The sequence below is a fragment of the Natator depressus genome, chromosome 1, assembly GCF_965152275.1.
Source record: "Natator depressus isolate rNatDep1 chromosome 1, rNatDep2.hap1, whole genome shotgun sequence".
NCBI lineage: Eukaryota > Metazoa > Chordata > Testudines > Cheloniidae > Natator > Natator depressus.
In genome coordinates this window covers 162,707,952-162,724,459 of record NC_134234.1, presented here as the reverse complement: position 1 = coordinate 162,724,459, position 16,508 = coordinate 162,707,952, and the positions used below count along the sequence as shown (strand labels likewise).

General features: G+C 46.7%; 1 protein-coding gene across 3 annotated transcripts in view; it reads left to right on the top strand.

The window, feature by feature from the left end:
• The first annotated feature begins 2,362 nt into the window (after positions 1-2,362).
• The window catches only part of IFNAR1 (interferon alpha and beta receptor subunit 1), a 44,091-nt gene continuing 29,945 nt past the window's right edge, over positions 2,363-16,508 (top strand). For 2 of the 3 annotated variants that reach the window (XM_074970585.1, XM_074970576.1), the window contains exons 1-2: positions 2,363-2,647; positions 12,708-12,831. In XM_074970585.1, coding sequence (XP_074826686.1) covers positions 2,560-2,647; positions 12,708-12,831 — 212 coding nt within the window. In that variant the 5' untranslated portion in view covers positions 2,363-2,559. The remainder of the gene's footprint in view (positions 2,648-12,707; positions 12,832-16,508) is intronic. The other variant, XM_074970592.1, reaches the window with a different exon arrangement.

Sequence of the window (16,508 nt, the reverse complement as noted above, 5' to 3'; positions counted from 1 at the left end):
AGCGGGGGCAGGGCCGGGGGCAGGGGCTTTTGTATTTTTGTATGAAAAGGTGTCAGTGATGCAGCCCTCGGGCCAATGTACTAGTCCTCATGTGGCCCTCATGGTGATTTGAGTTTGAGATCCCTGACTTAGCAGATGCTGCTCTTTCTGCCCTCCCAGACTGACAAGAGAGAATTGGCTGGCACCTGGACCAGCCTACGAAGTAGGTACTGGTGCTATCTGGAAGGGGGGTGTAGCCTGTCTGCCCCCCGCCACTCCACTGTGCCCCAATTCCCCCAGCCCCTCGCTCTGGGGGGGACCCCCTGCTCCACTGTGCCCTGATTTCCCCTCCCCAACCCCTTAGCTTCTGTAGTGGGGGGCCCAAAACTGGATGCAATACTCCAGATGTGGCCTCACTGTGCCAAATAGAGGGGAATAATCACTTCCCTTGATCTGCTGGCAATGCTCCTACTAATGCAGCCAAATATGCCGTTAACCTTCTTGGCATCAAAGGCACACTGTTGACTCTTATCCAGCTTCTCGTCCATTGTAATCCCCAGGTCCTTTTCTGCAGAACTGCTGCTTAGCCGTCGGTCCCCAGCAGTGCATGGGATTCTTCTGTTCTAAGTGCAGGAGTCTGCACTTGTCCTTGTTGAACCTCATCAGATTTCTTTTAGCCTAATCCTCCAATTTCTCTAGGTCCCTCTGGATCCTATCCCAAACCCTTCAGTGTATCTACCCTGCCCCCCAGCTTAGTGTCATCCGTGAACTTGCTGAGGGTGCAATCAATCCCATCATCCAGATCATTAATGAAGATGTCGAACCAGGGAGCCATTTCTCAACACAATTCAGCACCCTCATTCTCTGTAAAAAAAAAAAAAAAAAATTTAAATATATTTTTAAAAATAAATCAGGTGCAATTTAAATCTCTTCTTAAAGGAAACATGATCCAATTTGTTAGGGGGCTTATTCCTTCACCCACTTACTTCCCTGATCCTTCTTGCATGAACAGAGAGCAACAATACCCAAAGTCCAAAGGTGCAAACAATTCAATGTTTACTGGGGTGAACTTCCAGCAAGCATGATTCCAGTTTCCTTCCTTAGTGTCCCCCTTCCCAGCTCTGACACCAGAGAGCCTTACCAGTGTCCCTGTTCCCATTCCTGCCCTTAGCAGGACATGATTCCAATTTCCCCACCCCCATTCCCTGTTCCCATTTCCCACCCACTTCCTGATTTACTATATAGTAAAACTTGAGTTCTGCTTAGGTATACCTTAACCAATCATTTTCCTGAAATTTAACTAACCAATCCTAACATATTGTAACATGTTTAACCAATTATATCCCACCACCTTAATTAGTTTACACCCAGCAAAATTAATTATACAGCAGACAGAAACAATCACAGAACCAGACAGAGATTATACAGACAAACAATGGGGAAATGGGGACTACAGTGACAGAACAAACATAGAAATGAGGATTTCACATCCCAGCTATTGATAAGTGAGTTCTTGCCGGACAGGATGCTATCAAACTAAGTTTCCTTTTGCATCTTCTAGGCACTTACCTTTCTCTGGAGGTGATAGGCATTATCAGGCCAGGATTGTATTCCTAACAGCCCAATAGCACCTTATTTCAATGTGACTAGTTTGGAATGTGAGGATGTGACCCGTCGCTTCGCAGCTTATGGCTGCCTCTGCTACTTAGTCAAAGATCTTAGCCTAAGCACAGGGCCTCAGACTGTCACAGTAAGAGAAGGACCTTACACCGGCAGACAGTGATTTTGATTCTTTTATACCTCTATAACTAGCTAAGTGATAAGAATACACCTAAATTCTTAGAGTACAGGCCTTTACACACAGGCCTGGATATCTATATCCTAACACAACTGAGTAAAATAGCCACAGTTAGAAGACACATTAAGTTCTTCAGGACAGGAAGGGAGCATCTTGTTGTTCTGAGTTTGTCACAGACTGTGATTCACAGTAGGGCCCCGAGGCACTAGCAACAGAAATAACGATTGGTGTATGGAAATGGGGGGCAGCTCCTCCTCCTTCCGCCAAGAAATGATGGTCTTACATATTAATTACCGTGACGGGTTTGCAATGAAACACCTAGTGCCCTCGGTCTGGGCCAATCTGTCCCACGTTATTTGCATTGCCGCTGCACTCAGAGGCCCAGACCAGGCTGAGGTGGGGGCATTGTACTCGGAACTACACAGGCCCGTTTTCACGCTGCCCATGGGCAGCAACCTCCTCCCCCCCCGGAGCAGCAGCAACCACACACACACACACACACACACACACACAGCTGCTGATTGGGGCGGGCGAACGCACGCGGCAGCTGGCTGCGGCTGTGACGTCACTCCCCCCGCCGGCTCTCGCGCGAGCTCTGCCCGGGTTTCTGGGAAGAGCCGCTGTTTCGCTGAAGCCCGGAGGTGGTTGCGCCGCGGGAGGCCGGGGTGTGGCTCGAGGCAGCTGCTGGGGCCCCGGGTGGTTTCCGCTGATGTCCGTTATCCCGCGAGCTGACCGGGGGGGTGGGTCCGGGGCTGAGGCGCGCGGCCGGCGGCAGCAAGAGAATGGTCGCTAGAGCCCCCCGCGGCAGGATGGCGCTGCCGGAGCTGCTGCTCCTCCCGCTCCTGCTGGCGGCGGCTCCTCTCGGCGCAGGTGAGCGCGGCGGCAATTGCCGGGGGGGCAGGCTGTGTGTGTGTGTGTGTGTGTGTGTGTGTGGGGTGGGGGGGTCTCTGGCGCGCCTCCCTCTCCGCCCCCCCACCCGATTTGTGTCCGCCGCGGGGTTTAGCTGCGCGTCCAGCCTGCGGCCTCGGAGCCCGCCCGAGTCCAGCCCGCGGCTCCGCCGGGCTGTGTCTGCCGCGCCTCGCCCCCGGGCCGCCAGCGAGGGCAGCCCCCGTAGTGGCAGCGGGACGAGGCCTCCGGCCTCGCTTGCGCCGCTGTCCGCCGGCGGCGGGGCTGCTCCACCGGGGGCCCGCGCGCCCGCGCCGGGGGAGATGGTCCCAAGCGGGCTGTTACAGTGGGTTCGTTAAACGGCCGTGTGGCGTCACAGGGGCCGGAATGTGGGTCAGTTCCGTCTCCTTGGAAGTGGATTGAACTAAACTGAGTCGGGCCGTGCCTGCGCTACAGAATTGAGCGCCTCCCTGGCGTTGGCAGACGGCCCCCGCGGTGATTAAGTCGCGTGCGCCTGTGTGCGCGCAGACTCGGCGCTTTGTGCCGGCGGTGAGGGTCCGCCCCGGGAGCGCTTGTGTCGGTTGTATTGTCAGGGTGGGGGTACTGCGCGGGATAGCTCCTGGCAGCAAGGCTGTGTCTACACCGACGCTGCCTTGACCCTAATGACATCCTGAGGTGATGGGGGAATATGTCACCCAACCCCCAGTTTTTTGCCAGATTAGGAGTTGGGCTGAGCGTGGCTGAAGTGACGTGGCTAGGAAAATAATGCTCAAATAAATTAGTTAGTCTCTAAGGTGCCATAAGTACTCCTTTTCTTTTTGCGAATACAGACTAACACGGCTGCTACTCTGAAACTGAAACGTGCCTAGGAAGGGCACTGGCACCTAGCGCTCCTGCTGAGCCCTGCTAGGAGGTGCCTGGGGGCAGGGAAGAGGGTCTGGGCTGGCTGCACAGCTCTGCCAGAGGGAGCTCAGGGAAGCCCACTGAGTCCCATCCTTTCCTCACCCGCAGCTGCAGTTACTGATGCTTGGCAGTAGGTGGCTGGAGCCTCTGTCTGCAGCGGGGAGGTAATAGGAGAAGCGAGGAAGGAGCTGTGATGGGAGTGGAGACAATTTGGTTCCAGCTTGGAGCAGTTGTGGAAGGCATGAGAGGAGTGGGAAAGGGCCCAGAGGGGAGGCAGTCATGTGCTCCCGCCGACCTTTAAATTATGCTCACCCCACTATCAAGAGTTAAGTGTTGCCTCTGATTACATTGACCATGACTCTACACCAGAGGTGGGCAAACGACGGGATGGGGGGTCCAGGAGCGGTCAGGGAGAAGGGGGGGTTGGATGGGGCAGGGGTCCCAGGGAGGGAGTCAGGAAGGAGAGTGGGGTTTGGATGGGTTGGCGGGGGGCAGTTGGGGCGGGGAGTCCAGGGGCGGTCAGGGGACAGAGAGCAGGGAGGGTGGATGGGACAGGGGTCCGGGGGGGGCCGTCAGAGAACAGGTGGGGTTGGATTGGATGGGACAGGGGTCCGGGGAGGCCCATCGGGGGTGAGAAGCAGGGGGGTAGGATAGGGGGCCGGGCCATGCCTGGCTGTTGGGGGAGGCACAACCTTCCCTAACCGGCCCTTCGTACAATTTCGGAAACCCGGTGTGGCCCTCAGGCCACAAAGTTTGCCCACCCCTGCTGTATGCTGCTCAGGGAGGTAGTGTTGCTATATTGGCGTGGAGAGGCGCTTATGTTGGCAGGAGCCAAATTTACATGAAAACACTTCCACAGTTAGGTCAACACAAAGCAGCTTATGTTGACCTAGTCCTGTTGTGTAGGCCAGGCTCAGCACACAAGATAGGTGAGGTAATATGTTTTATTGGACCAATTTAATTTTGGTGAGATAGACAAGCTTTCAAGCTTACACAGAGCTCGTCTTCCGGTCTGGGACAGGTATTCAGTGTCCCACTTAATTATAAGATGGAGCAGTCATGGGGGGAAAGGGAGGGAAGAAAGGTGCTGGAGGGGGAAAGTTAGCAGGTTACTGATCGTTGTAATAAGTCATAAATCCAGTGTCCCTATATAACCCATGATTTTTAATGTTTAACAAAGTTGTAAATTTAAGCTTCCAGGCTCGTCTTTTGAAGGTGTTGTGCAGGTTTCCTTTGAGAATGAGGACTGAGAGGTCAGATCTGGAGTGATCACTTTGTGAAAAGTAGTACTTGTGGCACCTTAGAGACTAACCAATTTATTTGAGCATAAGCTTTCATGAGCTACAGCTCACTTCATCGGATGCATACTGTGGAAAGTGTAGAAGATCTTTTTATATACACACAAAGCATGAAAAAATACCTCCTCCCACCCCACTCTCCTGCTGGTAATAGCTTATCTAAAGTGATCACTCTCCTTACAATGTGTATGATGATCAAGTTGGGCCATTTCCATCACAAATCCAGGTTTTCTCATCCCCCCTCCCCCCCCCCCCCCACACACACACACCCCCTCTCCTGCTGGTAGTAGCTTATCTAAGCTTATCTAAAGTGACCACTCTCCTTACAATGTATATGATAATCAAGGTGGGCCACTTCCAGCACAAATCCAGGGTTCAACAAGAACGTCGGGGGGGGGGGGGGGGGGTAGGAAAAAACAAGGGGAAATAGGTTACCGTGCATAATGACTTAGCCACTCCCAGTCTCTACTCAAGCCTAAGTTAATTGTATCCAATTTGCAAATGAATTCCAATTCAACAGTTTCTCGCTGGAGTCTGGATTTGAAGTTTTTTTTGTTGTAATATAGCAACTTTCATGTCTGTAATCGCATGACCAGAGAGATTGAAGTGTTCTCTGACTGGTTTATGAATGTTATAATTCTTGACATCTGATTTGTGTCCATTTATTCTTTTACGTAGAGACTGTCCAGTTTGACCAATGTACATGGCAGAGGGGCATTGCTGGCACATGATGGCATATATCACATTGGTGGATGTGCAGGTGAACGAGCCTCTGATATTGTGGCTGATGTTATTAGGCCCTGTGATGGTGTCCCCTGAATAGATATGTGGGCACAGTTGGCAACGGGCTTTGTTGCAAGGATAGGTTCCTGGGTTAGTGGTTCTCTTGTGTGGTATGTGGTTGCTGGTGAGTATTTGCTTCAGGTTGGGGGGCTGTCTGTAGGCAAGGACTGGCCTGTCTCCCAAGATTTGTGAGTGTGTTGGGTCATCCTTCAGGATAGGTTGTAGATCCTTAATAATGCATTGGAGGGGTTTTAGTTGGGGACTGAAGGTGACGGCTAGTGGCGTTCTGTTATTTTCTTTGTTAGGCCTGTCCTGTAGTAGGTGACTTCTGGGAACTCTTCTGGCTCTATCAATCTGTTTCTTCACTTCCGCAGGTGGGTACTGTAGTTGTAAGAATGCTTGATAGAGATCTTATAGGTGTTTGTCTCTGTCTGAGGGGTTGGAGCAAATGCGGTTGTATCGCAGAGCTTGGCTGTAGACGATGGATCGTGTGGTGTGGTCAGGGTGAAAGCTGGAGGCATGTAGGTAGGAATAGCGGTCAGTAGGTTTCCGGTATAGGGTGGTGGTTATGTGACCATCGTTTATTAGCACTGTAGTGTCCAGGAAGTGGATCTCTTGTGTGGACTGGACCAGGCTGAGGTTGATGTTGGGATGGAAATTGTTGAAATCATGGTGGAATTCCTCAAGGGCTTCTTTTCCATGGGTCCAGATGATGATGTCATCAATATAGCGCAAGTAGAGTAGGGGCGTTAGGGGACGAGAGCTGAGGAAGCGTTGTTCTAAGTCAGCCATAAAAATGTTGGCATACTGTGGGGCCATGTGGGTACCCATAGCAGTGCTGCTGATCTGAAGGTATACATTGTCCCCAAATGTAAAATAGTTATGGGTAAGGACAAAGTCACAAAGTTCAGCCACCAGGTTAGCTGTGACGTTACCGGGGATAGTGTTCTTGATGGCTTGTAGTCCATCTTTGTGTGGAATGTTGGTGTAGAGGGCTTCTACATCCATAGTGGCCAGGATGGTGTTATCAGGAAGATCACCAATGGATTGTAGTTTCCTCAGGAAGTCAGTGGTGTCTCGAAGGTAGCTGGGAGTGCTGGTAGCATAGGGCCTGAGGAGGGAGACTACATACCCAGACAATCCTGCTGTCAGGGTGCCGATGCCTAGGATGATGGGGCGCCCAGGATTTCCAGGTTTATGGATCTTGGGTAGTAGATAGAATATCCCAGGTCGGGGTTCCAGGGGTGTATCTGTGCGGATTTGATCTTGTGCTTTTTCAGGGAGTTTCTTGAGCAAATGCTGTAGTTTCTTTTGGTAACTCTCAGTGGGATCAGAGGGTAATGGCTTGTAGAAAGTGGTGTTGGAGAGCTGCCGAGTGAAAAGTGTGCACCCATAGGGTGATGTGGTATTTTTGTCTTATCATTTTCTGTGTTTCTTTGAGAGTGTAGCGATTGTCTTGTTTCACTCACGTAGTTGTTGTTTGGGTATTTAGTGCACTAGATGAAGTACATCACATGTGATAGGCACGTGTGGGACCCATGGATCTTGAAAAGCGCATTGTCGAAGTTGTTGGTCATTGTACCAGTAGAGAGAGATGTCTGCAGGATTTACATCTGTTGTTCTGGCAGGGACTCGTGCTGCTTTGAGTTGGTGTGTCTTGGTCTGCTGGGAACTTGCTTCTGGTGTGCGTGTGTGTGTTGGTGGGGGGAGGGTGTTTGAAGGCCGGAAGAGGAGGTTCAGGAAAGATTGAAGTACGAGTTCTAATTGTTTGATACCCCATATGGGTTCCATTGTGGGGTGGTAGGTGACAACTTAGTTCCTTTTCCCCTTAGGACTGGAGAATTATTAACAGGCTACTTCACCTTGAATGGTCCCTTGAAATATGTGGTGACTACCTATGCTGAACAATCTGTTTCCTCTTGTATTTTGCTGTGCCACTCTGAGGGCTTGTCTGCACCACGCAGCTTTTAGCTACAGGGCTGTGTTGACACAGCCTTATCGCTAAAAGTTGGCATGTGTAAAGGCTCTTTGTCAGCACTTTTGCCGACAAAATACTTCCACCCCCGCGAGCGGCATTCAGTTTGTCGGCAGGAGGCTCCTGCCGACAAAGCCGTGTTCACGCTGCCACTTGCCTGGGTAAAACTTTTGTCTTTTGGGGGCGGGGGTGATTTTTTAAGCACCTGTGAAAGACAAAAGTTTTGTCAACAACTTGGCAGTGTAGACGAAGCCTTAGTACCTTTCCCAGATGTGAAGAAGAGCTCCGTGTAAGCTCAAAAGTTGTCGCTCTCACCAACAGAAGTTGATCCAATAAAAGATATTACCTCACCCATCTTGTCTCTCTAATATCCTGGTACCAACAGGTCTACAATACCACTGCATAAACTGAATTAAGGCCACTTTAATTCTCATTGAGGGCAACCACGTTGGGGTTTAATGCGGTTTAACTAATGCATTTCAAATTCACACTTGAATTCAGATTGATTTTTCTTGAGTGTCCTTGTGTAGACAAGCCCTATGATTCTCTCTGTCCACTGTAAACCAGTAGCAGAAGCCCCATTGGAGACATCCTTGACTTCCCCCTTCCATCTCCCCCCCCCCCCCCCCCCGTTCACCTTAGCCAGCTACATCAAGGTACAGATTTCTTGGTCTGCACTAATGTTTTACAATGTGTCAGCTATCATGTGCTAGCTATCACCTTGTAAAAACAACTCCATTTTTCCTGGGGTAGCTGTGGTCAAAGAGGGTTTTTGAATTGTGTTCAGGCAAGGGCTTGTGTGCATGGTGGGGTAATGCACACTATAGTGTGCTATTTCTGAACCACGATAACATATTGAACACTAACATCTTTATCCATGTAGACCCTGCTGAGGCTCATTAAATGTTTCCTAGTGCACTTTTACATAGGGCTGGCTGTATTATTTTATCACAAGGGAATATTTGAATATAGATTGAGCAGATGAAGGGATTTTAAAAAAATCCATGCAACCATGGATGGTTATGTAATGCAGGGTGATAATAATCATGTGAATTATCAATCTGTTTGATTTAGGACTGAGACTGACAGATTTTTTTTTTCTTTCTAATATTTGGCACTCCTGTCTGTATACTTTATTGGCTCTGGTGTGGAGAGCCTTATTATTGTAAAATAACTCTCAGCTAGTGTTCGTATAGGGACACTGAGCAATTCCATATTCTTCCACTTGTTCACAATATTAATGTAAAAAGTTATATTAATAAAGGCAGATACAACTCAGAGTTCGAAACGAAAAAACAAATGCCTTGATCACACAAAATACTATTTTTTTCTTAAATTTATTTTAGTGTACAACTAGTGGTGGCATTTGTGAGTGTATCTGTGTTGCAGTGGAGAAAAGAAATGAGCATTCTCAGGTCTTTACTGAAAGAGTTGGAGTTTATGGGAAAGGATGAGCATTTCATTCGGTGTTAGGAGGGGAAAGAGGCATATGGAAAGGGGTGGACAAGGGTGGTCTGCCTATCTGGGAAGCTGGCCACCAGTGACATCCCTTAGAGATTGCTGCTACACTTGTGTTTGGTGACACACTCAATCTTGTGTGTGTCTTCTTTCACAAAGATGAAACTCTTTAGTCATCATATGAATAGATGAAATAACCTTTAAAACTGGGGATGAGATTGAAAACAAACACAAGATAACTTTAAATGTGAAAATAGTATCTTGTGGTTGTCTGAAGTTTCTTTTCCATGATGTGTTCATGTCTGACTGTAATATTTTCCAGTGAAAGAAACTGTTTGTGTGTGAGAGAACAAAAGGGGACCTTCAAATAAATGTTTATGAAAGTGCTTTGAGGATTTCTCTGAAGTGAACTTAAGGGGGCATGGTTTGGGGACTTTTTATGTGTACATACTTACAAATGGAGTAAGATAAGTGGCAGTTCCTTTGAAGTCAAAAGGACACAGTCAACTTTAAAATCACACTTCTGTCTGGAGTTTTGTACCACCTACAGTTATAGTAATCTTAGGGAGTAACTAGTCAGTTAAAAAGTCAATGAAACATTTTTTCTATTTAGTTTTGCATTTGACAGCACTGTGTATAGTTGGTTTTACTGGTTCTCTTGTATAGCCAGCTAGCTCCCAATCCTGCAAACATTCACATTTATACTTAACTTCACACCATGAGTATCCAGTTGAGTTAGTTGTGAATTCAGTGGAACTACTCACTTTCATGAGGCTAAGTATGTGTATAAGTGTTTACATAATTGGGGTTTTGGTCATTTTCACCTTAGCTGAAAAAGCATTGTAAACGTTAAGAGGAGAATGATTTTGAAAAATAAATCAGGACAAGCTCTTTAAAGAGTGCTCTATCAGAAATTAGTTTTTTTAAATAATCATTTAAAAGCATTAAAGTTGACAACGTCCCTTTAAAGATCACATGAGCCGCTTTAATCTGCTTGTGTTAAGATAGACAATGCTTTTATTTTTTTTAAAAAGTAAAACCTTTACAGTGTTAGAACATGAATGCTTTTGTTGAAGAAAACAATAAACTGAATTTCATGTTGTTATTTTCACCCAAATCTTAAATAGCCCTTCCTTTTTACACCTCTGGTGTCTGGCCCTGGAAATATCCAGTCACTCTTCGGTTACGGTTTTTCCTCTTCAACTATTACAAGTCTTTGCTATAACATGGTGTCTAGCTAAAGTAATTTACGAGCATGTGTTTGTGGCTGGAGCTGCTCTGCTACACAGATGTTTGATTAGTAAGAAAATTATTTCCTCCTTTCCTTCCTTTGTGATCATCATACAACATAAGCTTTTTAGCATACTGTATATGGTTGACTAAAAAGAATGGCAAGTTTGAATGTGTTGCAGAATTTCTTAGATATAGTCCAGGGGTTCTCAAACTTGGGGTCACAAGGTTATTACGTGGGCGGTTGTGAGCTGTCAGCCTCCACCCCAAACGCTTCTTTGCCTCCAGCATTTATAATGGTGTTAAATATATAAAAAAGTTTTTAATCTATAAGGGGGGGGTCACACTCAGAGGTTTGCTGTGTGAAAGGGATCACCAGTACAAAACTTTGAGAACCATTGATATAGTCCGTGAAGGTTCACTGAACTTCTTTCTCTCCAGCTCCTGTGATCTCATGAATTATGGCCCCAGGAATTAACACTTTTCTGCTGATAGCACTTGATATCTTTAGCACCCCCCACATCGTGCCCCCTCCCTTTTTTTCTTTTTTTTTAAAAAGAATTTGGCAGATTTTTCTTATGGGATACTTGGTTGAACTTAAGACTTACATTGGACAAGCATGTTTGCTAAAATTTTAAAAATGGTTATAACAAAGTAAAGGGATACAATCTCAATATTTGTGTATTAAACTAAGCTTTATTACTGATATCCCATTAGAAACTTAAAGTGCAGTTCTAGTCTGAGAAGTGACTGTTGAGAATTTTTTTTGAGATTCCTGTTTTACTGCTTCAGTGAATTCCAGCTCAGATTTTCTCAGTTCACATGTCTCCCCCTACCCATTCCTCCGCCCTTCCTATCAACCTCTGCAGCCTCAGCTTGGGAGCCAAGACAAAAGTCAAGGCTATGTTCTTTTTGGCTCACAGGTTATTACCAGTAATAAATATTCAGTCCAACTGCTGCCCTCTATTACACCTGTGCGACCCCATTGTCTTCAATTAATGGCCATAGTTAAACCTCTGCTACCCTACTCCTTTCACTGAGGGTTGCATAATTCAAAGACAATAATGTTGCAAAAGTGGCCTTGCAAATGGAATTTATTTACCCACTGTAATGTTACACGAGTAAGAAAATAATCTCTCATTCTCGCAGAGTTGTTACTTTTTCAGGGCAGACAGTAGTAAAAAAAAAAAAAAATCTGATCTTTTTCACAAAATGGAGGTCATATGATTTTGTATACATACAGAACGCAGATCGCTGAGGAAGAAGGAGCCATTTTTACACACTCACTCTTCAGAGTAGAAATACTTAAAAATCTAATCTGTTTTCAGATCAAAACTTATCAACCATGCAACTTCTTTTTTCTGACATCTGAAAATGAAGGCAGCTTGCTGGAAATCCTCTACTTCCTGTGTACTGACAGGGTGACATGTTCTTGTGCCATGCATGCTCTGCACTATAGAATTAGGTAACAGTCTTTCCTTCCATTTCTTAAAGGAATATTTTATTAAAAGGTGGGACAGTTGTTGTCTGAAGAGTTACCATGTGTTATGTATTTAAAAAAAAAAAAAAGTCTGCAAGTTTCGTTTCCTTTATCTCCACTCTTATGCACACACAATAACTGTCTTCCCATTGCCTGCCACCATTTTCCTGTCTTCAAAATAACAACAAAAAATCTGTTCAAGACTGATTCCCATTTCCCCACCATCTCCATCATCCTGAAATAAAAAGATGCAGATTATTCGTCCATCTTTAGTCTCCTCTCTGCTCATTCTTGTTTGTCTTGATGCATTTTTACCCTTTACCCTCCAACCTTTTTATGGAGGAGACTAACCAGCACTACTCTTCCTCAAGAGGAAATGTTGGGTTGCTGCAAAGGAATCCCAGGGTCATAATGCGTGGAGCAGTCTTTGTGGTGATTGTCTCTCGGAGTATATTGTAGTAGGGAGAAAGGTCATAGATCTTCTGGGTCCATTTTACAGCTGTGAAATGGTTCAGAGCAGCAGAGGCATCTCTAGTAGAGCTTGTAGCAGAGATCTCAAGCACTGAAAACTGCCACTGCACTTGCTTTTTAAATGCTTTGGTTGACGTGCGTTCAGAACCAGTGGATTCTTCCATGCACTAAGTCTTGAAACTCTGTATAAAAAGAGAAAAAAAACTGAATCCCAATTATAGAGGAGAAATCTGTCTTAACAGGCTAAGAAGCCATGAATTATCTTGCTATTTCGATAGGCTTGAGTACTTTTAAACTGTACTAAACTTGGTATTCTATTTTAATTTTTAACATGTAAAGATTACTGTTGTGGAACTGATGTCACACATCCTTAAACTTTGTGTACAATAACATTTTCTCCAACTTCTTCCTATCTCTCCCCCTCTCCCTGCCCCAACATTTTTGTAGGCCAAATGAATCTGACAAGCCCTCAGAATGTTCAAGTCGATGTTGTAAACACAAATTTCACTCTAAGATGGAGCTGGGATAGTGAGAATGACTTCAATGTGACATTTTCAGCTCAATACCAACGGTAAGCTTACTATTTTACTGTGAGCCAAAATTATTTGACATCCATTTCCACAGAAAGTAAGAAGGGGAAAAAACAAAACAAAAACCCCCCACTGTGGTTTGTTTTGTTTATTGATATAAAAATTGTTAAAAATAAGCACAAGAGCACACTGGTGATCTAAGAAAAGTGATGTTTTTATAGTGGTTTGTGTGCTTCTTTTCATCACTGCGTAGTTTGAACATGTAGCCACATTTTTAACACCTAAAATCTGGAACTGTTTTTGGTTACAAGAGTTTCAAAACATTGATGTAAGAGCCTGGAGACATAACACAAATTTATCTAAAGTAAGGCTATCCCTGAGTATATCAAATTGAACAGCATGGACAGACTAATCTTAAAAATTTAGTACCAAATGTACATACGGTTTATTTATATATGTATATTCTGTATTTGTGAAGCTGTGTTGCATGCGTTTCAGTCGTGCCACCATTACAGACAAAAACACCCCAGCACACCATGCTCTCTCACTGTCCATCAACATGTGAAGGGTCAGGTCATGCACTGCTAACTAGTGCCACAGGACTGCCCCAGAGATTTGTGGATATGCAGGATTGAATTAGTTCTGGGAATTTCATTACACCGTGCCTAGTCAATGTCATCAACTGTGGTGACTCTGGCTGGTGCACTAGTCCTCGGTAGACTATCCATGTTTGTTGCGATGCTTTTTCGGAGTACCCAGAACCATTAAGCCACTGTTACATGCAAGGCAAGGTTAAGACTAGCAGAGTCTCAAGGAGTATGCTGGTGAAGCTGATAGACTGGTGTGGCAGGGAGCTGACTCCAGTTTAAGATCCAGCAAAACTCTCCATTGCTGAGGCAGAGGGGTAAAATTCAGAGAGTCCCAGTTCCTGAACCCGCTGGAAAAGAATTCCCCTACAGCATCCGGACCTTGTCACTTGGTGCTCACAGAAATACCAAGTGTGCTGTCTCAAAAAAGACAGACTACGCACCAGTCTGTTAGCTCAGCTGAGATTGCACACTTCGCTTTAATATAACAGCACTGATGTGATTATGGTAAAACTAAAATTAAATTTATTAATGAACAGATTTAAGTGATACTAAACAGAGATAATAGAAACAGAAAAGGATACAAGTAAAACACGCTTCCTAGTGTCTATAATTTAACAGATTACAATCCTAGTCTCAGGCAATTTCTCACCTACAGTTCATTTTCAGCATCTTCAGCCCACAGCGTTGGGGGATCTACCTTTCACAGATTCCAAGTGTGTTTGGCCCCTTTTTTGTCTCTTAAGTGATGGATAACAAAGGAGTCCTTTTTCTTTCCTTTTACAATCTAGAAAGCCTTTGAAACATATTTGAAAAATAAACACAGAAAAAGTTCCTCTCTCCTGTTGCTTGTTCTTCATGGTGCAGGTGCCAAGCCCCTTCATCCTCTGGTCAACTTGCTTACTCAATTGGCTTGATCACTTTGTTTACCTTAGATGCATATGTACTTTTATTGTCCTTTACTTGTTATCAAGCCACACTGTTTTTCTCATCTGCCTGTTAGCTTGATCCATGGAGACAGGCAAATCCACATTCCTTTATCTAGGGCAAGCTCGTTTATCAACTGCCTCCACAACATTTTTAACACAAGAATGGCCATACTGGGTTGGACCAATGGTCCATCTAGCACATGATCCTATCTTCTGACAGTAGCTGGTGCCAGATGCTTGGGAGGGAATGAACAGAACAGGGAAGATATCAAGTGATCCATCCCCTGTCCTCCATTCCCAGCTTTTGGCATTTGGAGGCTTAGGAACACTGTGATTGGGTGTAAAGGCCGCACATGGATGAGGTAGGGGCCAGAGAGGCCCTGGTAGCAGGGCTAACCCCATCCCTCTGGCCCTGTCAATCATGCATGATAGGGAAGGAGGTCTTTAAAAGGGAGGAAGCTGCAGTCAGCAGTGGGGGAAAGAGCAGGATCACCCTAAGCAGCAGACTGCAGGAGCTGTGGAGGAAACTTCAAACTGACCCTGAGCAGAGTGCAGTGGATTCTCAGGGCAAGACGGACAAGCTGAGCCCATCCCAGAAACCAAGCCAGAGCGATTTCCCCAAACCTATTGCTCAGGGGCAGGATTGTTGACAGCACTATAGACTTGCCACTTCCCCCAACCCCGTTTGCTGGGATTGCAGGGAGGGTGTATCCCTGAATGTGTGGGAGTTCTTGACTTTCATTTTGATCTTCAAGTCAGAGAGACTTAAGGAGCTCCACAAAGGGAAGAAACCCCCTGGTAATAGTGGGGAAGTGGGACCTGGGTTGTGACCATCCAGTGTAGTTCACTGGGTGTGGTCAGGTTCCCCCACTGCCTGAACAAGGAACCATCAAGGACTGCGTTACAGACATGCAGAGCATGGGGTTGTGTCCCTGACCATCTTGGCTAATAGCCACTGATGGACCTAACCTCTATAAGAGCATATTAAGAACATATTTCCAGCATATATATATATATACTCCTTATGCACAACTCATACATACATCACACAATGATATTCATGACCAGTGTGTCACCAGTTTTCATACGATACATTACAAGACATTGTTGGGTTAATTATTCTGACTCTGTGTTGGTTGTAGTGAGTTTATCAGACCTGTTGGGATTTATTGTTACATAACCATGCGCCCTTTGCCAGTTGCCATAAAGGAGCTCTTAGGGTCTCAGTTGGATAATGGAATGACTTATGTGTAGGGCCCCCATGGCCGTGAAATCTGCCAGGGAGGGGCAGGGCTGGGGGCACCCCAGCCTGGGCTCCTATCATGCACCAAACTCTGGCTGCTAGTCCTGGTGGGGCTGGGGACTTGCTTGCTTTCTCTTTCACGGGCTGCTCCTGGGGCCAGTGAGACCCACCTCTAGGAAGCTCCACACCTCCACCCCGCTTACTTCCCCCATCGCTCCCCAGCTATGGGCAGAGGGGTCATTGTACATGGAGCAGCAGCAGAGCTTCTTGCAGATTGTGGAGGGGGAGGTGGCTCCCGGAGGTGGATCTGACCCAGCCCTGGGAGGAGCTCCTGCAGGAGAAAAGGAAGTCCTGTCCCTGTCCAGTCCGGCCAAGACTAGCAGCTAGAGCCTAACGCATAGTAGGAGCCCCTGACGGGGGCGCCCCCAGTCAACAGCATCGGAACTCGGGCGGCTAGGGGGCCATGCCCCTCCACTTTTTAATGTGGGTGTAGCTTGGGGGGCAGAGGGCAGCATTGCCCCCACAAACTGCAAGACTTGCACAGTTATCAGCTCCCCCGCTGCCTGCAGTTCCTGTCCCCTGCCCCTAAACTATGCCCATGTTAAAAAAGGGGGGGGGGGACATGGCTCCTGATCCTGCAGTTCTAGCACTGGTGGCCCCTCCACTTCTAAAAAGATTCTGGCACCCGTGTCCCCAGCCCTTCCCCATACCATCTCCAGGCCCAGCACTCGTGAGTTAAAGGGGCATTAGGCCAACTGGGGGCAGGGAGGGTGGGCCACAGTGCCCCCCAACCACAGGGCCCTGGTTGGTCACCCACCCATAATGCTGGCCCTGCCACCCTTCCCCCCCCCCCCAAAGTGAGGGTCTCCACCATACCATGCAACCTTCACGTCAGCACTGTCCCCTACTCTCCAACTGCCCAGCTTTGAAGGCAGTCCCTCCATCAGCAGCAGCTCAGA